At 33.7% G+C, this 27,230-nt stretch overlaps 1 protein-coding gene across 1 annotated transcript; it reads left to right on the top strand.

The window, feature by feature from the left end:
- The first annotated feature begins 1,790 nt into the window (after positions 1–1,790).
- LOC113494287 (UPF0183 protein CG7083-like) lies at positions 1,791–25,638 on the top strand. The gene is made up of 11 exons (XM_026872564.1): positions 1,791–2,560; positions 13,323–13,405; positions 13,756–13,883; positions 16,174–16,333; positions 17,424–17,519; positions 18,074–18,221; positions 18,511–18,716; positions 19,029–19,153; positions 19,706–19,895; positions 20,290–20,385; positions 20,745–25,638. Exons 1-10 carry the CDS (start codon positions 2,497–2,499, stop codon positions 20,374–20,376), a joined length of 1,287 nt encoding a protein of 428 aa, XP_026728365.1. The 5' UTR covers positions 1,791–2,496; the 3' UTR covers positions 20,377–20,385; positions 20,745–25,638.
- Positions 25,639–27,230: the final 1,592 nt, after the last annotated feature.

Below are 27,230 nucleotides of genomic sequence, written 5' to 3'. Positions count from 1 at the left end.
CGTTTTTTTCAAATTAGTTTTTTTTCGTGGTCCAACTCGCACTTAACTCGTTATTAAAGACTAAGATATATTTCGTACTGAATCTTTTCCCCTTATGACCATGCATTAAAATTATTATTGATCGAAAGTGATTTTGGCACCATTTCATTATTTTTAAATAAGTCTCGTGCCGACGATACACGTGCAGCTGTATGTTCAACCGAAGACTTTTTACTGCCAAACAACAATCGTCTTGGCAACTAATAACTGTGGCTAGTTTTTTACAGTGGCAACACTTCTTTCGCTAAACTACCTCCTTAACTTCTAGTGTACTAGTAATCCTAATGTTTGCCACAAGGATGAAAAATGCAACTTAAATATTATAAACACGGAAGTTTGTATGTAGGGATGTTTGTTCCTCTTTCACGCAAAAACTACTGAACAGATTTAGACGAAACTTGGTACACAGATAGTTTATAACTAGATTTATCACAGGATAGTTTTTATCCCGATAACGGAAAAAATATTGACATTCATTTGAAAAGTTAGTAAAGGTAATTTACGTCATTTATGACTTACATATCTTTCAACCAGAATAAATTTTCTAATATGCAAGTGTTCTTATATTCTTTATCGATAGCGAAGTAGATAGATAGTCAACAAGCCATTAGTTCCTCGATAGTAATAAAATGTTATTTTTATTATCATTTCGTAACGCTAATTGGATGGATTAATTGATATCTAATATGAAAAGTCTAAACATCTGTTGCTATACAGACGACATCAGACTTGCATGACTTTTCTCTTCTCTTGATATACTCTGCCAGTTTTAATAAGAAGCCTTTGTTGAATCATAAAATGGACTAAAATACGTCAAATTAACTATTGAATAATCGACTGTATGCATAGCCAAGTGGTAAATGTAGGTCTACACGCCTAATCCATTGTCACCACAACGCGTCGCGGTTTCGATCCCCGCATAGCAGAAGCATTGACTAGGAGAAGTGGATTCCGAAAGGACTCATTTTGGTTCTATGATAGAAGGAAGTCTTATCAACTATTATAGTATCATAATAAAGTGCTCATTAACTAGATATCGATAAGTACCAATAGTTAGGCCATTGTCTACTTAAAAAAACATCTTGTATGTAGGTATTACTAGTAGCGAAATAATTTGCATAGATAATATCAGCAATTCAAGGCAAAACGTTGGAAAGATAATATTCAAAATGAAGGTGTTAATTTAGTTTAAAGTTTTATTAACATGCTCTAAAACTGTTCTACGTTTGCGTATCGTCCTACGTGTTGTTAATTCCCTAAAAAATAGGTCATTGCCAATTACTAAACCCGAAATAAATTAAGGAAAATTAACAGATAGTTCAAAGTCCTCTGACGTTGATCATGCAAAAATACGTGAATTCTATTTCGAAGTAAATAAACATGTTATTGTGTAATAACATTACGTAGGTTAGTGGGCGTCAGAGATCGCTCCAAGGTTGTTTGAGAATGGCGGGAAACCGAGCGAAAGCTGCGGCCCTACAATACATATCGGTATCATCGACAAACACACGTCAATTTTGTTCTAGAATGTTATTTTAGACCTAGACGTGCTGTCTAGGTCGTCCTAGGAACAGTGATTCAGGGACACACGTACTAGAACGTGACTATGGCATTATACGTTAGTCGATTTTAGATTTTCTGTATCCATTACTAGCCAAGTCCTGTTCATCGAGTTATTTAGTCACAAAGACAAGAAATGGACGCTGAAAAAGGCTGTTGTGTATAGGTCACATCATCTACCCAATTATCAATAACAAGTTTGTTAGAGTGAGACGACATAATACAACTATAACGGGGCAGAATGAGAAAGCAAGTAAACTGTTGATAGGAAAGAGATGGTAATGTGGAATAATCGTGTGCTAAAAAGAGACGAGTATAAAACAGTGTCTACAACATTATTTCTTCTGTCATGGTTGGTACGCATGCGTCATTCGATTACGCCAGGACTGTATTCAAAAGAAGTAATATATTATGCACTGTATATTTTAAGTATTCATACACATTTGTTTACTTGAAGAGTCAAGGTCTCCCCAAATTTGTTTATTTTCTTTATTACGCACAAACATATACTTCTACGATTTCTTACTATTCAAAAGTATTAAAAATCATTTGGTGGAAGGTTTAAAATATATTTTACGGCTTAAGTGTAGAAAGTGTCATATTGTGGCCAAATCGTGAAATAGTGCTAAACAAATAAAATAATTTAAAGAAACTATAAACTGTGTGTTATAAAATCGTAGTTTCAAGTGCAAGAAAAAAAACAAACCATTACAATACGGTCCTGGCAAAATACAATCAGCTGTTTGTAATGACAGTTCCTCTGACAAATACAAAATGGTTGAAAACTAAAGTTGGCAAACAAAGAAAAGGCAGCGTAATAGCGAATTTTAACATTAAAAAACGTTTTTTTTAAGTGAAAGTTAGTTAGTTTAGTTTGTGTTTAGTGTTTTGTGCACGATGTTGGATTTGGAAATCGTCCCTGAACGCTCTCTGGGCTGTGATGCCTGGGAATTTGTTCTAGGTAAGAATCGCGTATGTTTATTTCTTACGTCAAGAATTTGCGCTTTATTTCTATGGGACGTGTCTTACGCAATGGTGTTTTTAACGTTATTTCACCATGATTTATGAATTAGGACGACCGTGGTTTAGGGATACTGATTGAAAGACAATCGTATAACATTGATTTTTTTTCTGTGGAAGTGTCACGAGCAGCCTTTGTTTCGCCTGTGTGCTATGTTTATTTTTTTTATTGCTAATCTTGACCGTGAAATTAGTAGATTGCGTTGTTTTCGTGTTTGTTTTGAAATTTAGTAGGTACGACACCCATTTATATTCTATAGTTCTGTTGATGGATATTTTCAACTGGCTGAATCACTTCATCACATTGACGTTTATTTTGTAACAATGATGAAATATTATTACTTCGAGCTTTTATAGACTAAAGTATTCCAAATGGTATATAGTTTATTAGAACTAATAGTATCTCTTATTACTCTAATAGAAGTCTCATTCAAAGCAATAAGAACAATAACATTAGAAATAGATTTTAATAAAACTAAAACAGCCTCTCACAAATATAAAAAATATAAAAACTAAAAATACTAAAAACTTCTTTTCAAAAGAAAAAAAAAATAAAAAAGAAACTAGGCACCCAAAGGCCTTAAATGTAAACAAGTAGGTAACAAAACAGGGACACAAATGGTCCGTACAGATAAGTTAACCAGGTTAATTCCTATCATAATTGTGCCATTACAATACTACAAATGTAATGTAAAAAAATAGTTCGAAAAAGTTAAAAAGGAAATAGAATTAAAGACATGAAGTCTTTAATTCTATTTTTTTTTAGCTTTTGGAAGAATGATTAAATTCCCTTGCCCAAGTTATAAGTTTTGGGTACTTTCCTTTGATGTCAGCTTTGTCAGTTTCATTATTAAGCAGAAATAAAATATTTTTTTTAAGAATGATAATTGCAAACTACAGATATAATTAAACTACAAAATAATTATGTGGCTTAGTACACCTAAAAAATTTGTTTTCCACTACACACCCACATTATTTTGAAATCAATTTTACATCTCTGAAATTCTGAATATGCTATAGCATGTAAACAACATACAGTCAGCAGTTAATTAAGACTTTAATTAATATCTAATGATTCCTTTTATCAACTACATAAAATGTAAACACAGCAGAACATACATTTATTTAATTAGAACATAGCATAACTACTTAGTTATTTTAGTTTACTAGATAACCTCTATGTTTTTACTTTTGATTTTTTCTACAATAATAACATAAATTTCTTGTAAATTTTTGCAAACTGACTTTGAACTTTGAAGGTATTCCCTTTTGTACAAAATAAGTGTGTAAATGTAAAAGAAAACCGACTTTTAACTTTAAGAGATGTTCTAAATTTAAAACAAATTTTAATGGCAGAATAGAATGCTTCCCTTGCCTACAAGTCTATCAAGGTTTCCTGTTATAAATAAAAACGATATTAACAAAGCACTTTGTGTGTATTTCATTATAAATAAATTATTATGAACAGATGTGTTTCTAATTCCTTTGTTAGTCATTATTATTGATAAGTCGTAATTTATTATGTTTTGCAATTGTTTTATCTACTTTAAGGCTAGAATATGTTTCTATTAATAGTATAAATTAATATTATAGGTGCAGGTATTTTAAACAAAACTGCATTATAACTGATTAAATTCTAATAACACACTAGACTATGTCTTTAAGGTAAATGTTTCTTTTTATATTAAAAAAAAAACATTATGAACCAATATTATTGAAGTAAAATTTGCTTTTTTCTTTTAACCGGAATAGTAATAACAGTGTAATAACAAAATTACTACAAGCACTACTTTTATTAAAAATCCTTATTAAGTTTTTACGTAATTAGTAAATAAATCATATAACACACAAAACATAAGGATATAACAATCATAAAGACAAAAAACACAAAGAAATAAACTCATTATACTTGGAATATAAACAAGCTTTTATTTACACTTGCAGTGATAACATCACACTATTATTGTAAAAGTTAAATATTGTGAGTTTGTTTGTTACCTTTTGATGCATAAATAACTGTGCCGGTTTTGATTAAATTTGTTATAGAGGTAGCTGTCACAATGAAGTGGCATAAAAAATCACTGTTACAGATTTACTATGGATAAAATCACAGAGTTAATATTGTTTTAACTAGCAGTCGCCCGCAGCTCTATATCGTTTTCATTACTATTCATTTTCGTGTCAAAAATTAAATAATTAACTTCATGAATATATGTACAAAGGTTCATAATGATAAATAAAAGTTTTCGCGTAAATACACGTGTCACAAAAGTAAGGATATTGTTGTAAACAGTATTTTTATGGTAAAATTAACGTTGTTGACGTTTGTTATCAGGCAATGACTATTTCAAGATGTTGCATCATTATTATCTTTTTATTATTTGTTTTTTAAATGGAATTAGGCTTAATTATGATGCATGAAACTGTACATCTAGTAATCTGTTGCAATGTTTTGAAGATAACGGTTTTCTTTTGTTTACATATTTGTTAACACAGTGCTTTGGTATTGAAATCATTATCCTTATTTATTAAACTATAACTGCTATGAATATATTATATTACAATTTATCTTCAACTTTTCAATACCAACTAGACAAGCTCCTAAATTATAACATAGAATAATTTATTGAGCAATATTTATATTATAAAGAGGTATCCGTTCATGGGATTGTGACCATACACGGTTTAATCTCAGGATATTTGACATTGCATAGCCGTATATGTGTAAGACACAGGCCATTAAGTTATAAAAGAAAACTGGCCAACTAAATGTGTGCAGGTTAGCAAGTATTCCATGGACCATGAGCAAAGAAAATAGTAAATGACATATAAAGTGATCTGTATTTTTCGTATTATTTGCTTCTTAATAATCATTATCTTGTTTACTCCAGGGCAAAGACCTTATATTTTTTTTCCTGTCGTTTAATCATATCAAGTGTTTACAAAATTTTAATATTTTATTACTGATTGTCATGCAATATTGTTCGTTATCTATCTATTGTGTTGTGAACCAATATAGTATATACCAGATATATGATAAAACAATTTATGATATTTAAACAACCTTCACCATCCGTTAAATTAATGTGTAATGATGTACGTCATTGTTAGCAATAGATTAAAAGGTGGATTAAATTTAGCACTTGATAGTAATTCTAATTTGTCTGTAATAATGTCAGCTAATATTTTATAGTCGCTTTGGTCAAATTTTGGTCCTTTTGGTTTCTCATAGGACCAGTTTTTGAAGAACTAAATCACTAACAGTATTTCTTTCGCTTTTTTTTTTTGATTTAATAGCATTCAGTTATCCCTCTGCTATCCTTTTGTTGCTTTCTTCTTTTTTTAAGAAACTTACTTGCATATAAACTTTTAATAAAGAAATTGTATAGCCAATTAGCCACTCAACTAAAATCTGTTAAAGCAACATGAATGTCCTCTTAGCCTAAGCTTCATATCATTATGTATGTATATTATTGTATATATGCCACTTGATATGCACAAATAATAACTAGGCATAAGCATTCATGCTCAAGATGGTTTTACGCAGATATAAATAATTCAATAACTTAGCCTAATATGTTAATATTCAATATCAGTGTTAGCTTATAGGTCTTGTATCTTCTATTAAGTAATTTTTCGTATTTATTTAAAAATACGTATAGATAATGTACAGTCAGATATGAAGGTGGATGAACGAACGCAGATTTGCGATCTGTCAAATTAAAAAAGCAACTCCCGCGCGTTTATATTGAATCCTTGTGTTACGGGTGTTGAACAAACATTCAAGTCATATGTACAAGACACCTCATTGACACAAAGCGTTTGTGGATCTTACGAATACTGGTCCTACGTGGGGGTCAAAACCACGGACAGTCGCTTGCACAGTGGGTTTGTGGTGACATTGGAGACGTCTATAGTGGTTATCCATGCAATCTAATGTTCAAAAACCCTCTAATATTTTTTATTCACATGGTGGACCTATGGAGAATCCTATATTAAAAACAATATAGTTCCAATATGTACTTAGATTATCCAATTTGTACTTAACCTAAAAATAGTCCTGGACTTTCGATGCTGACTGTACGTTATTCCTTTAACATTTTAAACTAGATGCAAAGTATCAGTCACATTTGTTTGGCTCTCATGTCTCTAAGTCCCAGGATTGTGTTAACTTTCAGTTAATATAGAAATTACACGAACCAAGATTCTTGGCAGTCGTGCCAAACAACACTTATTGTCACCATTTCAAACTCTCTGGACAAAGAAAATAAATAATTTACAAACATTCAAACCAATTAAAGTTGTTTATAATTATTTTCTTAGTATTTTTTTTTATTGTAACCATGCCAATTTACGATTACGAGAATAATAATAAAATACTAAGTGATTAGTCCACGCAAATCGCGCATGTTTGGAAGTTTTACATTGATTTGGCAAGCTGACACTGTTTTGTAGAATTTATCGCACTCTAAGCCAAATGTTTACATGCTATTGAGATATTATTTTTCAACAATACAAGCGTAAGAATCTTTTATTTGTAGAACATTTTTGACAGTGTATTCTCAACTTAACTGGAAAGAGCTCTCAGAATGAATATGAATTAGTCGTGTCGACTACACTGCATTGGAATCATTTCACCTGATGAAGGAAAGAACGTTGCTACGCGTACTGCGTAGTACCGTCTTTTTTCCTTAAGGTTTCCTCAATAATCCTGTACTCTAAATAATGACATTTTCAACCCTCTAAGCAAGTGTTGCGACGGTACTTTTACAAATTGTGCCTGTACAAAATATTCCAACATAATAATTTTTGCCAGCGAAAATTCATACAGAAAAAAAAGAATATTAATAAATAGAGTCTAAAATCTAAATATGTACAAGATAGCATTCGCTTAGCGTGTGATCGCGTGTTCGTTCACGTGCGAAACTAGCCGCACCTGTTATCTGGTTTGTTACCCGGTTACGTACACGTAGGTAGAGATGAGGAGCATGGCCGGCGCGTGTACAACTGGCTGTGTAGATACCTACTGTGTCTTTTGGTCCTAGGGACAAAAGGACCTGGTCCTTGTAGTTTTTTTTAATGGTACGGTTTGGAAATGCTGTAGTTTGGACTTTTTGTTGTGAAGCGAATACAGAGATAGCTAATTCAATAAAGAAATTTGTTAATTCAATCAGAAAATATTCTGGGATGAGTTACGGAACCTGTTCGTCTTGTGGTTAGTAGCCTTGACTGCTATACCGGAGGTCGTGGGTTCGATTCCCACCCAGAACAAACTTTTGTCTGATGAGCAGGATCATTTGTTCTGTATCTGGGTGTTTATAATATGTTTCGAAATATATTTAATACGTATGTTTATCAGTTGTCTAGTACAATCTATCAAGGCACAATACAAGCTTTGTTCAGTTTGATACTAGATGGCGTTGTGTGAAACTGTGGATTATTATTTTTATTCTCTCAAATCCATATTGCACACACTGGTCATTCTCCTCAGTAAAATAGATTTTGACCCGTCTGAAGTCTACCCTTATGCACTGAAGGTCGAGTTTAACGCCTGTCTGGGACTAAATCGATTGTCGTTAGCTAAAAGCTCTGTTACAAATGTTCATGCGTCCTTAGGGAGGTCATGTCATGTAGCTTTTTATGCAGTGAGCATTAGATGTACATACAGGGAGAATTTATAAAAAATTGAGTGGTGATGGTATACATTTTGGTAGCTTCTTATCAACGTTTTATTCACTTAAAATGTTGTTGTATTGATTTTTGTGAAATTTGTGTACCTACGTTTTAATGAATAAAATATCAGTTATTTTTATTCGCTATTAAAGTATGAGCATTTCATAAAAACGAGAATAGTTTTTTTCTTCGATCAAAAATTGTGAGGTTAATGATTTAGTAGACACAAATTTAGAAAGGTGAAGGTCTGGAAGAACGAAGGAAGATGTTTGCCCAGGAGTGGGATCTCATCAGATTAAAATATATATATTTGTAGATTAAAGTATTATAAAACCAGAATTTCCAAAGTATGTTAATCTAAATCATATATTTTAGGTAACCACGTTTAAACATGTAATCAGACTTCTTTGGCCTTGCATTTCTATGCATAGAGACACTTAGTACAGATTGCCATACAAAAAGTTGACACTAATAAGTAAACTAACAGCGGTATGCAAGCACACTTAGCTGACGTTCACAAATGCCTATACTCTGTTCATTCTAAGAACAACCTTTTGACAGGTCGTAAAATCTGCCACAAGTCGTATTTTCATTTAAATATGTTTAGTAAAGTATTTTTCGTCACTGCATAGACATGCACGATCTGTTTTGGTTCTGTTCTCGCTGTCAACAGCTTTCGAACCTGCATTGTAAAAGCAATATTGACTGAGAAGTAAAACATGTAAATTAGTTTAATTAGATCTTTTTTTAATGTCGTTTTTTTTTAAAGTTCCTGCATTATTTTATTTCTGAACAAAGTATTATTTAAGATAATGCATGTAAGTTTTTCTAAACTGCATATTATAAGGATATGTGTCGTTTTTGTTTTTGCTTCAAAATGAATAAATAAACATCTAGAAAATACGCAGTATAACAATTAATTTAATGCGAATATTATTTTCAATATTTACGCTACAATATTATTCAATTTATTATTACGTTTCAGTTTATACCTACACTTTATAGATAAACACCTCAAAATATTTACCTACGTAGCAAGTGATCTAAAATGTGAAATGACGTCACACGTTACAAGCTGTTGTTTTCAATGACCTTGATAGATTATCTAAATACAATATAATATAGTAAACATGTTTTTAACTTTCAAAATTCAGACGAAATTGTTTTCTCGTAAACATATTTATCTAATCTCTTTTCCTGCTTATATTAAGGCTGGATGATCTAACATGTTTGTTACAATTACGTGTTGTTGGAAATGTTTGAAGGCCCTTTAAAACAATCGGTCAAGGACAAGAAAATCTTCAAACGAACTTAAAAGACCGTCAAACATGTGTATGTATGGCAATTATCCCGCTGCACATGCTCGCCTTGTAAGCCAGGATCTACAATGAAACCAACGAAAACTGTGTGTCCTAGGGGAAACAGTTAGCTGCCTTGGAACGCAACGAAATTATTCAGAAATAGTATAAATAGGATGGATCTAAGTATGGCGAAGTAAATTAAAAAAAGGGTCAAGTGCGAGTCTGATTTACGAAACTGAGGGTCCTAACAATAATCTAAAGATGGACAGTAGTGCTGAAGTAGTAGGGTACGTTTTTACTCTTTGGGTAAGCAACCCTGAAAGCAGGCTGCAAACGCAAAGTGCGCGACGTATCGCGGTTTCGATCCTCGCGTAGGACAAGCATTTGCTTGATCCACGAATGCTCTTTCTCAGACTAGATGTCTTTTTTTTATAAAACCCCCCGTGACACAAGCACTAACATTTCGTTTTTTCGGGATTCGTTTAAAAAAGATTCAATAACATAAATACGAGCTTCGAGGGCCTACTTTGGGTTATTGTTATGCGTTCATTTAAGTATGGTAATGTATGCGTACAATCACAGCTTAATCCCTGACCGAATAAGAGCGGTAGAGTACGTGTTTACGAGTTTGTTTTACCTCATTTAAGTATAAGGTTTTACGTCCATAAGCAAGCTTTAGACTTTGTCAACGGCGTTTAGTCCGGATATCAACTCATGCTTCTTCTCTGAGACATTTGAAATGATACAGAGTATCCTCATTTTTCTGCCATTTTAGCTCTCAAATCCATTAGGTATTAACTAAATTCTTCCCGCGGTGTCACTCAAGGACTGTAAGCTACCCTAAGTACAATAAACCTACATCATAATCTAGGGCTGTGCGAATTATCTCCAAGATGCGATAAAAAAACAATTAGGTTATGACGTTAACCATAAAAGAATTTTACAATCAATAACCATAGGGTAACAAATACTGCCCAGTTGAACAAAGGCTTGTTAGATCTCTATCCGACAAGCTTAAACAACCTAGAAACTATTACTAAATAAATACGAGCACTAGATATTCTATAAGACCTAGCATTCGCAATGCCAAGGCGATCCAATCCAATATACTTTAGCATTTACCCTTGACGGAGTTAAAAGCTGTTCAGAGCATTCTACAGCTTACAACCTAGCAGTTGTAGAAGAGAGACGCTGTTCTATGCCACGTAGCGCTCTATCTCACTTCCACAATGTCAATAATACAGTGAAACCTGGATACATAAGATACCTCTATTATTGAGAGATGAAATGAAGTCCCAGTTATTTATCATTAGATTACCTCTGTTATTGGAACTTTTGGAAACTGGTTCAAGTGATTCGCGAAATCTAAGACTGTTTTGCTATTTACCTCTATAATTGGAGACTCTGTACCTCAATTACCCCTATAAATGAGACAAATTGATCAGGGCATCTGTCGCGCATGCTTTGGTTGTTATACCATATCAGTTTTTGACCGAAAATATGGAATAAAAGTGTAAAAAAGCATCGCCCTCTATAATAAGACTGCTGTAATTTAAAACCTGCTTTAACTGAAAAACTGGATTATTGAAAACTCTCAATAATTGGTCCATAAGTCTTGACCCCTTAAGATCCGGTGGTGGTCCTTTGGTCCATTGATCCCAATCGTCTTAGTACTTGAGCACTCTCTTGTGTTCAAAATAGTATTGAAAATAGACATTGCCGTATATGCGTCAGATGATAAAACTGTTTTGAAAGTGACTGATAAAATCGTTTTTGTTGTTGTCCTAATCATTTGCAGTACATTGTTTTGGTAAGAGAACTGTAGATTATACGGTATTTGTTTAGTTTTACTTAAAAGAAGTTAGAAATCTTGGTGTCTTTTTTATGGAAATGCACAATAATTTTGATTTTTTTAAATCATGACTTTTTATCTGTTGTCTATTTTTATTTTGTTGTAGTTGTACATTAGTATCTTGTCGCGTTTTTAATTAATTGTTTTCTTTGACCAAACGTGAAGATGTATGTTTACTTTTTGTTGGATTAGGTACCTACTTGAACAAATGGAACCTCTAAAGGTTGAACTACTTCATTTGAATAGAACCTTATTTTTCTTTTGTGACCTGTTGGTTTCGTGGTTTTTGCCTTGACCGCTATATTGAAATCCATTAGCAATAACAAAGAAGAAATATCATCAATTTCTCCCTTCAAACTATATCCCGGACATGCAAAGCCTCATTGCTTGTTATTCTCAGCACTTATCTAGTCGAGACAGTTGCAGCTTTAGCACAAACAGCCCGCTAACAGGCCCCTATCAGTACTCGTCAACAACACGTGTGTCGCACGTGATGACTAACATTTTATATTACGTTATCGCAATATTCATATGTTTGATTATTACATCATGTTTTAGCGAAAATATGTAACGGAATTGTTGTTTTGGTGGTATTTTTAGTCTGACACCAAGCTTTTTCAAGAAAATCATGATACTATAACAGCTAAAGAATAGTCAAATATTCAGACGTTATATATATGTATATGTAGAAACATACTGCTGCCACTATAACAACAAATAATAATAAAAAAGTAGAAGCACCAACGCAGCAACAGTTGGTACGGTCAATGTGATGAACGATATTTTTTTTTGCCGATTTGTTTTTCCTTAGCCTTGTGCAGAACTACTAATTTCGCTAGACAGACTTAAGCCTTTTTGTACGGATCCCTCAGTTTCCCTAGGAAAGCTTGTTTTCCATTGGCGTCCACTATCATTTTACTTAAAATGTCAGCCTTAAATCTGCAAGATTCCTCCATCATTACATACCTCATTAGCATTAGCTGACGTTACCCGGCGGTTAGGTTTAGTCAGTAAAAGTCTGAGAGTCTGACACTACCCGTTCCGTCCCCCGAGTGTGCGGGTGGCTCCGTGAGGATTCCCCCGCCACATAAAAAAAAATAAGTTTTCCGTTTATTTGGCTTATAGAAACGGAAAACTTAATCTTTTTTTTCTTCCGCCTCTTGCTCTTCCCATCCATCCCGATTCATGTTTCACCGTCCCGTATATCTTCATCGATAAATTTATACTTGAAGTATCAATGCATGTTCGCGGTAATCGTGATAATGAACGTACTTGAGAACTAACGGCTAATAATTAACGGAAAAAAATGTAAACAAAGAGCTGTCAGTTTTTATGCAACTGATTTATCGATTCTCGATTATAATCGCGATAAAAACAATTTAATTGTTGTATCGTTTAGTTTGTTTTGTCAGTATATTATTTAACAATATTTGTTGTAAATGTTGTGGAAAATTTATAACTGTTGATTACTATGATGATTGTCGTAGGCGTTTCAATGGTTTACATACGCGTATTTATCAGAAACACCCGAACCCAAACCTAGTTTTGCACCTAATTGGAGTCGGACTTAACCAAAAGTCTGGTGTTTCATACTTAATACATAGCGAATAAAAACTAACGAATTCAAGTCGGTTAAAAAAAATCGAAGCAGACAAACAAAAAATTTGTTACTGCATTTTCATTTTATACGTGGTTAAACAGACCCCTTCCTTTCCAATTTTTAAATACTTAACTTTCTGAAAACAAATGAAAAACAGCCCTACTTTATTTTAGTACACTTCTGGCAAAACTTCATTTGAAATAATATTAAATACCTACATATATTTATCTATTTTTAAGATCAACAATCATTCATGATCTTCTTGTTTCTGTTCCAGGGATGCATTTCTCTCAGTCAGTGGCCATCATACAGAGTCAAGTGGGCACAATACGAGGAGTACAAGTACTATATAGTGATCAGGTAATGTTGACTTTCTTGTGAAGAAGATATTATAATGCTAAAACCTTCTATATTTTACTAATTTGAACGGACAGCTGATTTAGAATTTTTATTTGTATTTTATTAATAGTATCGCCTATTTTTTATTAACTGTCGATATGAAGAGCCAACACACATACCAGAACATATACCAGAAAATTTATATTAAATATCACAGATGACACGTCCTCTTCTGTAACTTTCCACAGATTCTTGTTTCAATGAGATCAAAATTGCATATTTTATAAACTACACATTGATATCTGTACAAGTTTCTTGTAATTCGCTTGTATTTTATCGTATCCTAATTTATATTCTTGATTTCTTTACAGAACCCGTTATCAGTAAACCTAGTAATAAATATGCCTCAGGACGGCATCCGGTTAATATTCGACCCGGTTGCCCAGCGGCTCAAAGTTATAGAGATCTACAATATGAAATTAGTTAAACTTAGGTATAGGTGAGTAATCATTTTATATTATTATTAATTTCCTAGGCAACCATCGTTCTGTCATTATACTATTTTTGGAAAAAGCTACCATTTTATCCTTCTAACAATCAAATTATCAAAATGAACACAAAAATAATTATGCAATTGTTTGAACAATTTTGGCACGACATAAGGACCTACATTTGTTTTTTTGATAGTCTGTGGGTTGGGAAAAATATTGCGAATTTTGATTGTATGCTCAAATAGCATACAATCATAATTTGCAAGTTCTGCTCCAAAACAGAATATCATCATCATCATCATCAGCTCATATTCGTCCACTGCTAGACATAGGCCTCCCATATTGCACGCCATCGAGATCTATCTTCGGCTGCTCGCATCCTGCCAGCCGTATAGAAACAGAAAGTCAGAAAAAGAAGAAATGACTCAAAATTTTTAGGCCAATAATTAAAGTTAATTTGAATGAGATATGCAAACCAATCCACTGAATAAAATTAATAATATAATATAAGGACGTAACATGTCATGTCTAGACTACATACTTTATTTAAAGCTCTTATTGTATTGTGAGCACTCGCTTGGAATATCAATTAATCTGTTACTAAACAGACTTGTAAGGAGCGAAGGACCAAAAGGACCGGCACTTAGTGACATTGAAAAATAACTCTTAAGTTCAAGGTATAAGGTTGAAATTTACTAGCATAGTTTATTAATTGAAATTCAGTTTTGTGCTTATTGAGAATTGAACTTTATTGTTATAGACGTACGGTTGATTATACATTGTACAAATATGGTGTAGTTACAAAAAGGTTTTAGTACTATTTTGAGCTTTGATTACCGTTATTAATATGTGCATGGAATAAATGAAATATGTTTTAATTATGCATTTTAACTGACATTGTCATGGTAACTATATTATCATATTGACATTCAATCGATCTCTTTTTATGCTCGATCGAGTCTGTCAATAAGTCACACTGTTGACCGTTCCCGATGTTGCAACTAGTAAATGTGCCAACACAGCTTTGTTTTATCGGCACCATCAATTCATTAGACGTTTCAAGACTGTCTGTCTATAAGACTAAGCAAAATTAAAAAAGTTTTAATGCAATCTGGAGCAAATTATTCATACTAACTAAAATTTCTTATTTGAATGAAAAATGTAAATTTGCTGAACAACCGAAACATAATTAGCTAAATTGGCGTCGTCCTTTTTGAACGCTTGTAAAAAGTACTCAATTACAGTAAAATATATATTACTAATATTAACATTATAAACCCATTCTAAACTGAAGTAATTACGAAATAATTAATAAAAAAACATTTCTAACCAATCGAAATGATTGATTAAAAACATTGACATGAAAAAGTGAGACTAGACTAAGTACTAAAAAGTGGGTATTTCTTCCAAACGTTTAAAGAAAATTATTATTAGCAAACTAAAAATCACCTCGTCCTCACTTATCTATCGCTCACCAGCTAGTAACAAAATAATTAATATTATAAGACTATCTCCGTTACCGTATCATAAAGTTGTCGACCTAATGACATTATAATATTTATTACGTCTGTTTCCATGTTCACGCCAAGGTTGTGTTAATGTGACTAGGGCTTGCGCTTATGTGAATAATTGAAGGGAACGCGAATAGAATTTTAAATGGTCCTTTGTAATTCTCTCGGTTTATTTACTCGTTTTTTTATAGGTCATGGTTAGCTTTTGTGTTTATTGTTTGTTATTCTTTGCTTTCGTTTGTTAACTTGAAATGAGTTCAATTCGAAAGTTTATAATATTACCGTAGTTTAAAATCAAAATTAATTGATTTAAAGTATCCTATTGACTAGCACTTTTAAAATGTTATAAATTTAAACATGGACAGCACCCTGTATCGCCCCCCCTTCACTGATTTCTAAGTGCTCTAGTTGGGTAGGGAACGGCGCACTTAGAACATAAAAACGTTAACATCTCAGTCACATACAGTGGCTGGGATGTTTACGAAACTCCCGCGACAAACAAAAAGAAATCCACAGAGAGGTTGGTCTGTCCTTTCGGACCAACTTCGAAACCCAAAGGACAATAAAATTGTACATTAGCTTAAGAATGACACATTGATGTTAAGTAAATGCGAAAGTTGGTACCAGGAGAAATTTTATTTCACTGAAAGATATCTCTTTACTAATAGGTTTATTTCTTTAATAATGGGTTACAGATAGGATACTTCTCATCGCCACATATTATTGATACTTCAAGTCCGATCTGGATCTGTATAGTTTATCCGATGTTTCTCGTTTCTTGTTCCAGTGGCATGTGCTTCAACTCGCCGGAGATCTCGCCCTCCATCGAGCAGGTGGAGCACTGCTTCGGCGCGACGCACCCCGGCCTCTACGACTCACAGCGCCATCTGTTCGCGCTCAACTTCAGGGGCCTATCCTTTTATTTCCCTGTTGATAGTAAATTTGAGGTAAATACTATTATTTTTTACACTAAACGCCTGTTTCACAATCGCTGATAAGCCGCTATCTCGCAGATAAATTAATGAAAAAATCTGTCAAGTAATTTAACGGGAACGTATTTGGTGGTGGTGAAACAGGCCCTAATATTTATAAATGTGAAAGTGTGTGTGTCTTTGTATGTTTGTCAGATGGATGATTTAGATGAGATATGGTATGGAAATTTTCTTATCCTTAGTTTCTGAAAGGCTGTTTCATTATAATCTGTTGCTACTGAGTAATAGAGGGCTGTGATTGGTTGATCAATCATCAACGACTGATCACAGCGCTTGATTTGAGTATGACTGATGATTTATTAATGATGAAATTGATCGGCCTTTCAGAATCCAGAGGTAAGTGCGACTATATTTTTCCTTTTTATGGATTCAGTTATCTTCTTAATTTAGACGTTCTCCATTGAGCTGAGTATATTGAGTATTGATTTAGGGCATTATTATTGCTGAATGTATAAACTTATTCATAATTATAAAAGTATTCCTTTTCTAACTAACGAAATCATCGCGTCGATTTTTACAGCACTTAGACGATACTACGGAATTTCAGGTAGTAAATACCTTGGTAAAAATAGCAATAATATTGAATAAAATCTTATTTTCTTTTTTAAAATAACAATTGTATAAATATTGATACAAATGGGTTGTGGTGTATCTGTTTTGATACTTCCGTTATGTTTTTATATTTTTCGCACAGCTGTTTTTCATCTTTAGGTATATTTTATTTTATTTTGAAATGAGTAACTTATAGAGATTCTTGCCGGTTCTTCTCCATAAGAATGACACTTTGGAACCGTGCAACTAGAGTCAGTAATGTGACGTTCTTAAAGTGCCTGAGAAACGGCCTATTTGAAATAAAAACTTTTGATTTTTGAGTTTTCGGTCACCTGTGGGCTATGGCAGACAAGCAGTTTCATATATAGATTATAATACCAGCCTATGTACAACCCACTTCCTGTATAACGAAGGGTTGGGTATTTGATCCTCACGCTATTTCACTGCGGGTTGGTTAATGTAAATGTATTTATAAATATTATCATGTTCACAGCCTGGCTACGCTCACGGGCTGGGCTCACTACAGTTCCCCAACGGTGGGTCGCCCGTAGTGTCGCGGACCACCATCTACTATGGATCTCAACACCAGGTAACATCACCACATTCATGAATGTCTTATTTTAGATTGATACTATTAAGGAATTTGTATGGAATCTCCATTATTTGGACCATTCTGTAGAACAGTAACTTTTTTATAATAGAATTTTGTTTTCCCACCTACTGTTTGCTGGTCTATTTTTATAACAGGTCTTTCTTGTTAGACTAATCTTTTGACTGCATCATCGGCGGCATATTTGTACCGGTTATGCTGCCAAACCGTTGAACACCAGTTCAGCGGTGTGGCAGTCGGTCGTCAAACGGTTAGAATTAATAAACTTTTGAGATATTTAGTACTTTAACTACTGCACAGCAAACCTTCATCACCATCATCAGCCACAGCCCCAATCCTCCCACTGCTAGGCATAGGCCTTTCCTGTGCCAATTTGGTCTTTTACCATCCTCGTCCAGACTCGACCCGAGACCTTTACTATGTTATCTCCCGGATGACGAACGCTACTTTACCTTAACGAGAGCCTACTGTAGGGTTTGTAGGCCATGTCACCCACTTGCTCCATGTTGTCACCTACATGTGTGTTGCCCCAGGCCAGCAGTACGGGCGCGGGCGCGGGCGGGGCCCCGCTGCCGGAGCTCCCGCTGTCGTGCTACCGGCACACGCTGCACCTGCGCCGCTGCGACGTGCTGCGCTCAGCTAGTGCCACGCACGGACTCCGCTTGCATATGTTCACTGAGGGTCAGTTTAATGAATACTTAATTCTGCAAATAGGATATACGTCATCACTTTTATATGTCTTTTTTCAAGCTAGCTGGAGACGACGTTTCCTAAATGTCTACCCTGAGAAGAAACGTCGAAACAAACTCAGGGGTCATCGCCTCTTTTAAAGTCCAGATAATGTACTATAACAAAAGGAGTAAATTCAGTGATTTTCCTGGTCTGGATTGGCCAGATCAATTCGAGTTTTTAAGATCGTCTAAAAACAGGTTTTGCGCGCCATTTTGACCATTTCCCCCGCACCTCTTAGGCCCGGGTCGGTTGGAGGCGGGCTCCCGCTCCGTGTGCCGCGTGGTCCGCTTCGGCAGCTCGGCGCAGCGCGTGTGCGCGGCGCTGGGCGCGCCCGCCCGCACCTACTACAAGGCGGACGACAAGATGCGCATCCACCGGCCCACCGCCCGCAGGCGCCCGCCGCCCGCCAGCGACTACTTCTTCAACTACTTCACGCTGGGACTCGTGAGTACTCATCACTACACTAACACACCCCTCATTTGCTATAAAGCGGAAATCGTAAGATCTTGTTTTGTACGAGGTGTTATAACGGGCACCGGACTTGTCCCCTGAAAGTTTGCTCAAAACCTGACTTAATTTAAAATTGGGTTCGAAAACTCCTTTGGAAACGTGTGTGAATGATGTTGTTATTATTTTTCTATAGTCTACAGTTAAAGTATCTTGCCAGATTATCAGAAATGTTTAAGGATCGAATCGAAAATTCTATCTTAGTTGAATATGACATAATTTGTTTACTAAACATTGCTTGTTACCCAGGACGTACTATTCGACGCTCGCACGCACCAGGTCAAGAAGTTCGTGTTGCACACAAACTACCCCGGACACTACAACTTCAACATGTACCATCGCTGCGAGTTTGAGCTCACCGTGCAACCTGACAAGTATGTAACTCCTAAATATCTAGTCACGGGAAAATATACTTTGCCGGCATGGAAATAAAGATCATAATGGAAGAAATAAATTTTTGTCCTTGTCATCGTGGAGTACACTTAAAAGGCTCATTTTCTTCCGCATTCACAATTGAATAAGCAAAGTTTTCTTTTCATTTAAACTTTAAACCTGGGTGTACTTGATAGCATTTCACTAATTTGACTGTACGAAGAGCCGAGTGGTTGAGGTCACCATGACAAACTCATCGCAAAACGTGTCGCGGTTTCGATCCTCGCGTAGAACAAACGTTTGTGTGATCCACGAATGCTTGTCCTAAGTCAAAGTCTTAGTACAAATGCCTTGAATCCTTATGAAACTCCTCACCACGCAAGAATTAAATTCCTTAGTGCGCGAGTAAGGCTGTTTAATTCAGCAATTGAATCCACAATTTTGAACTGAAATCATATATTAATTTGATCCATAATACTTTCTGGCGGGTTTCAACGGCGACAGACATGTTTCAACAAGACATGATTCTAAGGCATCTACTTTGTCTCACCTAGATGCGAAGCCCACTCGCTGGTGGAGAGCGTGGGCGCGGTGGTGATCACGGCGTACAGCAAGTGGGAGGTGGTGTCGCGGGCGCTGCGCGTGGCCGAGCGCCCCGTTGTGCTCAACAGGGCCTCCTCCACCAACACCACCAACCCCTTCGGCTCCACCTTCTGCTATGGATACCAGGACATGATATTTGAGGTACGATTCTATAGTTAAAGAAGTTTTGGACTTGAAAGGAGACTTATTTGGCAGTGGGGATACTAAAGGCTAATAATAAGCTCAAGTGCCATGACATTCAATTTCGAACAGTTATTTTTTTTATTGTATTGGTCTTTTAATTTTCGAAAGCCAAATTTGACATTTGACACTATTGCCGATGAATGAACGGAAATTGGATTAAATTTGTCAGTTTCCGTATTCACCTAAGCAAGCTCAGTACAGGGCGGAACAGTGAGAGAAAACATTGTGTTGGCAAAATGCTTAGGACGAATAGTCAAACTAATCAATTTTCCATTCAATCATCAGAAACTGTAAATAGTGTAATTCTAGCCCTGATTCGCCCAACCTTCATTCTAGTGTTTGGTATGTCTAGGTGATGTCCAACAACTACATAGCGTCGATTACTCTGTACCAGCCGGAGGGCACCCGGCCGCGCTACGCCGTCAACTCCATCGCGTGACATAGCCAGGTAATTATACACTCTATTTTCAAAAACATAGGGCTTATATTACTATGAGAACATAGTTGAAACTTATTGCAAATTATTCGGAAGTAAGTACATGATTTTGAACTCTATTCCGATATAGAAAAGTTTATTTTAGCTTAAATGAGGACAGTAACAGAATAAGTTAGACAATGTTATACTTTTTCGAAGTGTAATAAAACAGTTGGTTTTGAACTGGTTATAACGAATAAAGTTCAATTCAGTTTTAGCTTAGGTAGTGATTTCTCTTTCACACTGAAACAAATATTAAAAATAGTTGTTTTTGTGCTTGATGTATGTTTAAAGTAATCCAGTTACTCATACAATATGTTTTTCCCGCCCAGGGATCTCCAAGCAAAGGTAAAAAATACACGTCCTGAACGATTTCGGTTGTCAGTCACCACACATAACCTACACCCAAGTGGTTCCCCACACAAACTCGAAAATGTTCAACTTTCTATAAAACTAACTTCACATGAAGTGACTACATATCTTTACCACGAAGCACCTAAGAGGAAGCAGTATTTTTAAAAATGTGATAAAAAAAAAACTGTGAAAAAAAAAACTCTAAAAAAGTGAGTGACGATCTCAGACGGTGTGTTAAGTCTTATTTAATTCCTTACGGACAATAGTTAATGTTTTATTTTTAAGCTTAATTAAGTTGAATGAACATTGATTTTTAATAATTAGTCAAATGTGTTCTAAGTTGTACTTTAATCTCATGACGCAAGAACATTTGACAGAAGTATTCTTGCGTCATGATTTTACGCGGGAATATAAATAGAAAAAAAAAACAAGAAAAAACTAGAAATAGACTGTGCTGTAAATATTTTTGAGAATTTGATGAAAAAATTAAATAATAATATGAAATTGATGTATTTTTTCTAAAAAGAAATGGTTTTTCGATTGGTATGATGATAGGTAGGTGTGTGTGAAAAAAAATGTGCAAAAGATTTTTTGTCAGCACCACAGATTATATTTATTTTGTGAGTTTTATGTGTCAAATGACAGATATAATTTATTTACGGCGGTGATTTTTTTGAGCACTAAACTTGTCTTGGCTATTGCTATCCTTTTCCTTCCCATGCGTGAGAAAGTGAGAAAGAAATTCAGCCTTTTTATTTTACTAAAAGATTCTAATCTTCACAGTTTGTGATCAAAAGAATCACCGCCAATTTATTTTGTTTCGTCCTTTTATTTAAAAAGAAAAACGAGGTTATATTTATTAATAAATAAATATAAAATATTGCCCGGATATTTGTTATAAATTATTATTTTTCCAAGAGCCTACGTGTTAGAATCTTAGTAGTATCGAGAGAATATTGAGATAATGGCTTTTATGAACGCTTGTGAAGATGTGTTCTTTGAGAAATATACTGGCCCTTAATAAGTCACATCTTTACAAATAAACATTGATCACTTAAATGTATGGATATGACAAGTCTTAATGTCGTCACATACGATCGACTGGTTATTTGCAAGTTGCCTCTATCACTGTAAAGTGGTACATAGAGGCATGGTTTGACACTTAAAGGTGATTTCTTGATCAGTGTCATTCTTGAATACTATTCGTGGATATTTAAGAATTTCACTTTTTAAAATATAGCTTGTTAACTAATACAATTTTGCATCAAGTGACAGAGTCATGTCATTTTCATACATTTAAGTAATTTCAATCTTCGCTGTAGGAATGTGATCTGTCAGGGGCCGTTGTGTGGACGCCAATGAATACTTTAAATAGTCACAAAATAGCCCAAGGGAAATGGCTTCCTAAATTCAAGATGTGGTCTATTAATAAAGCATGTTTCATCTGACGGCTATTAAATGTTGAAATACTGATTTTTGAAGTACAAAATTTATTTTAAATTAGTCACGTATTTTTTTTTATTGTTATAAATTAGTGATGTCGCACTAAACGTTTAGTGATGTGGTTTACGTGTTGTTTTAGAAAAAAAAAAATATAATTTACGGAATTTTATTTTTTTGAAATTGTAATTTCTAAGGTTAGGTTTTTAAGATTATAAATGGTTTCAGTACGTAATGGTTGATGGGGCAAACTACGTCCAATTTCAAAAGCAATAAAAACAATGTTAATTTCAGTTCGATTTTCAAGTAAGTGTCTGCAATTTTTTTGCCTGTTTTTCGGTCGGATGGATTTTAACTAAGCCGTTTTCATTACACTGCCATTGTGAAACAACTAGACCAGTGGCAAGCGCTATCAGTTGACACACGCTGTTTACATAGACCTAAAGTTTTTGATATCAAACCTCTTTGGTATGCTTGAAGTTTATAGTGCCAATGACGTTTTGTTTGTGTATTCATGTCATTTCGGTAATAAATGAGCTTATAATGTAGGCTACAAATGGGAGGCGGTTGTGAAGTTTTACTAAACTGCTGTTACGGCAATATGACACTTTAGCTTTGGTAAGGTTTAAATGTTGCTTAGATTTGTATTTGAACCGTTTATAAGGTACTTTAATAGAGATTAAACTGTAAATTGTACATAATTTAAGAGAAATTGTTTGTGTATAAAGTTTTAACATCAATATCTTGATTACATTTTCATGTTTGTCGTAAGTAGTTTTGAAAAACGCCAAAAGATGGCGTTAGTAGTTAGAAATGAAATAAAATAAACTATTTGTTTTGATACTCTGTTTTACAATATAAACGGTTCAAAAGAAAAATTAGTATGTTTGTTTATGCACAATATGTCACTTGTGTGATTGTCAAGTAATGGCTGTGGTGCCATATAACAAGAAAAAAAAATAAAAAATTGACATAATACAATAAAAAAAGTATTAAATTTAAGGTAGCTTATGCTACATTTTAGTTATGTGTGTGCGGATATTTTGATAATATCGTACTTCTGTTCTGTTTGTATTCGTTTTAGGTTGGGGTCGTGTTAGGGTTGATTCTCTTTATCAACCCTGTCTAGTACTTCATAATGATTGAAGTTTAAAATCCTGGCAAAGCCGATTGTAAATAAATGAAATACTCTGAGAAATAAAATTACAAGCTCTTTTTTGTAATTAGGACTTAGAATAAAATACCTTGCATGTACAAATAAAAATAAAACCGGGAAAGGCGGGAAGTTGTCTGTCAAAAATATACGCACACACGTTAACACAATTATTTTTATAACGATTAGCTTATTTCGTCACTCGATGACGTGTATCAATTCATTACGTCACATAATGTATATATAACTATGTCAGCCTTGTTGGTTATGCAGTGATTAACAATAAATCTCATTTAAAGCTTTGCAATATCAATGTCAGAACATCATGGCGGCGATGTTCAGTTTTTTTTTATTCGAACTTCAGGCCATGTTACCTACATTCAGCCACGTTTGACATGAATGTTAAACCTTTTTGGAGTTGGGATGCGTTTTATTATTTTATGTAGCGATCTATAGCGTACATATAGCATAGGATATAGCGTAGTTAACAATTCTCAATTCTAAAAAGGTTTGATAATCATAATTTTAATTTAAACTATTCCAAAATAAATACACTATTTGAATTGTGTTTCTAATATTTTGATCTGTGTTTTTGTATCTGAGGTGTGATAAATTACATCAAGTTAATGATGAAGCTGTCTATAAACACTCTTGAAAGCCACATAAACACTCGAATACGAGATTACAATAACCTACATTAATTATTTACTTATGATATGGATTTATTTAAAAAGGTAGAAGCACTAAAAAGGCTGACATAACCTCGTATAATATACCCTATCTTTAGCTTGTGTATTATACGTGTAGTAGCGTTATATTATGCATTTAGAAATACATACAGCCTTTACGAATAGTGGATAGAAGGCCCACTCACGTTTAGATTATATAAAGGGACATAGACCACAGTAACACATGTCCGCACGCAAATAATATTTAAAAGTATTTTTGTGCGATGCGCGCGGAAAATTGTAAATATGAATCATTCTGTAACAATGGCCGCTATTAGAATATTTAGGGCTAAGTGTTCGTTTAAGCATAAGATTACCTCCATCATGCGCTTCGGTGAACATTTTCTGAAGTAATAAAATTGAAAATGGCTGACCTTTTTTGTCAAATAATCGTTTCAAGTCACACTACTGCTTTTTAAGTAATAAAGCACCAATAAAGTGATCAAAAAGGGTTACTAAATTGGTTGCGATCATCAGTCTAGCGTATTTTAATAGAGGTCATTGTTCTGTAGTCTTCTCATTAAAAATATGTGAATAGAATGATCTCTTTTCGTAAATCGATCTCGTTTGAAAATTCGTTCTAATTACAATTTTTCCCCCGCCATTTTGTGGACAATGTTTCTCACGCAATTAATAATTACGTATGCGGTTTTCATAACGAAATAAGGTGACGAATATAAAGTGCGTGGATTTAATTTTATTTTTAAATAATAAAATGTGAATCCGCGCGAATGTTTTTGCAACGCTCGATTATTATCAATTGGTATGCGTAAAATCGCAAATATTTATTTACTTTCTAAAGTTATTTTTACTATTACTTATTTCTCATAAGTCTTTTTCATATCATTGAAATGATAATAATTTGTAATTTTGTAGTATGTTCAATGTTTCCAATTAGAAATACTTTATAAAAATTAGTTAAGCTCTAATTTGTATTTTATTTATGACACGCCCTAAGGCTCTTTGTAAAGATTTTGTCTTTGATAAAAAATATTATTGGCTACTAATGTATCTATAATTCATTATTAATAGAATAAACTATAAAAAATACGTTTTTGTACATTTTAATGCATAGGTAAGCAAAAAATCTGTAATTATTTTGCTTATTATTACCAGATCTGTTATCTATGACTATATTATGGTCTATTAAACTTTATATAATTTAAGTGTTTATATTTTAAGTAGTAACAATTATAAAGAGGCATAATACATCCATTTTATGTATAGACATGTTACTGTGTTGGTGCCAGCATTTATAAGAAAAAAAAAACCATTATGTCTGTCACTGTGAACTTTGACATTTGTCATGTGGCTTTTTGTTTCAAAGTTGGTATAACTGTTGGTACCAACATCAGAACCTGAATACCAATAAAGTGACTTTCGCAAGAGCCTGTCTCCTATAGCCAATTTTTTATTTCCTGGAAAAATTGTTAATGAAATCGTTATTGCTTTTTAAATTGAGTAATTTGTATTGAATTTTACCGCACTAGGTGTTTTATTATTAGAAATTGATTTAATTCGGATTAGAGAGCAATAAAAGATATTGATGCATATTTCGGTCTTCTTTGTTGTCCCAAAATGGTCTGACATTAAATTGAACATAAAACAAAATTGCCCATAAATATTGCAAAAAATTTGGAATAAGGCACGTATTATAAAAATAGTTGCAAATATGGATATACAAGGTAATAATAAATAAAAACATAATTTTCCGTTTCCTGTCTTTTAAGCTCCTCATGCAATTTACCACTAAAAATCAAAACTGACAATATAATGTTATTTGGTGAATTTACGGTTATTTTTTATTTTATTTAGTGCCACTCTGTGTCTAGGCTGTATCCCTAATGACTTGGCAACCTACAAAAAAAAAGCACAACAAATGAATTTAAACACGTTTGTTTTCTTAACTAGAACGATTTGTTTTGCTTTGCAATTAGTAATTAGACTTTTGCACTCTTTAGTATCATCTCATATTAGTCACTAATTAGTTTATACTGTATAGAAAACGTAAAAAGTGATGTCACCACATATGAAACAATACACATGTTAATTTTATTGATTAACCTATCAGAGAAATGGCGGTAAAATTCAATACAATCGTTACATTTTTTTTTTCAATTTTAAGTCCATAGATTTTTTTTCTGATATTTTTTTTTCGGCAGTTATTAAATAAAATACAGCCTTTTATTTTGAATTCGTCTAAAATGTATAAAATATTGTTTTGAACTCTTTGTTATTTTTCTAATGAAGCTGAAAATGTTTATGTAAAAGGGCATTACTTAAAGCTGTGACTTTAGATAGAATCTTTGTGATTCGCACAAACTGCTTGTGCTAGACACCAAGCTTGATGTTTCTGTACAATATATGTGTGGACAATTATTTTAAACGAAAACTTCTATGAATCTACGTAAAACTATATTTATATGGTAACACTAAAGGGCTTTCATATTTTGGTCAAGCTATAAAAAAAAAAATTGAAAACGAAAACATTTTTTTATCTGTGTTAACAAACTTCTTCATTTTTTTCTATTATTGAAATACATTTTCTTAATTAGTAAATGCCCACACGTATATTTAGTAAAAGTACATAAATAGTAACATTATAAATAATAAAAACAATTCTCTAGATATTTGTGATTCAGTTACATCTTCGCTGTATTTATAGTTTGATATTTAGCGATTCCTGGACTAAAACGTGGTTGTCATGAAATTATGTAAAAATTACCGTTTTTTTATATTCCATTCGTATGGGTACAAAGAGGAATGTGTCTCAAAAAATACCAAAAAATCTAAATAAAGGATTTCATACCGATTTATTTTGTTTTATTAAATTATTAAAGTGATAGGTAAAGGTAGGGCTAATTGTGACAAAAGAGAAAATTTGAAAATCAAAATCTAGGTACTTATTAAAGTTAGGCTACACAGTAACTTTTGAAGGTCAAAAATTCATATTATACATATAAACAGCCCGTATCGCCCACCATTCACCGCTTCCTAAGGCTGGTTTTACAGTCACGCCGCTAGACGCGCCGTTGGACAGCGCGCTGTTGGACAGCGCGCGTTTGAACAGCGGTGCACCATAAAACGACATTAGTACGGCGCGTTTCGCTGCTGTGAGACAGTCGTGTACAAACAGATACAAA

This window comes from Trichoplusia ni, chromosome 5, assembly GCF_003590095.1.
Source record: "Trichoplusia ni isolate ovarian cell line Hi5 chromosome 5, tn1, whole genome shotgun sequence".
Taxonomy (NCBI): domain Eukaryota; kingdom Metazoa; phylum Arthropoda; class Insecta; order Lepidoptera; family Noctuidae; genus Trichoplusia; species Trichoplusia ni.
This window is presented reverse-complemented; position numbering and strand designations above follow the sequence as displayed.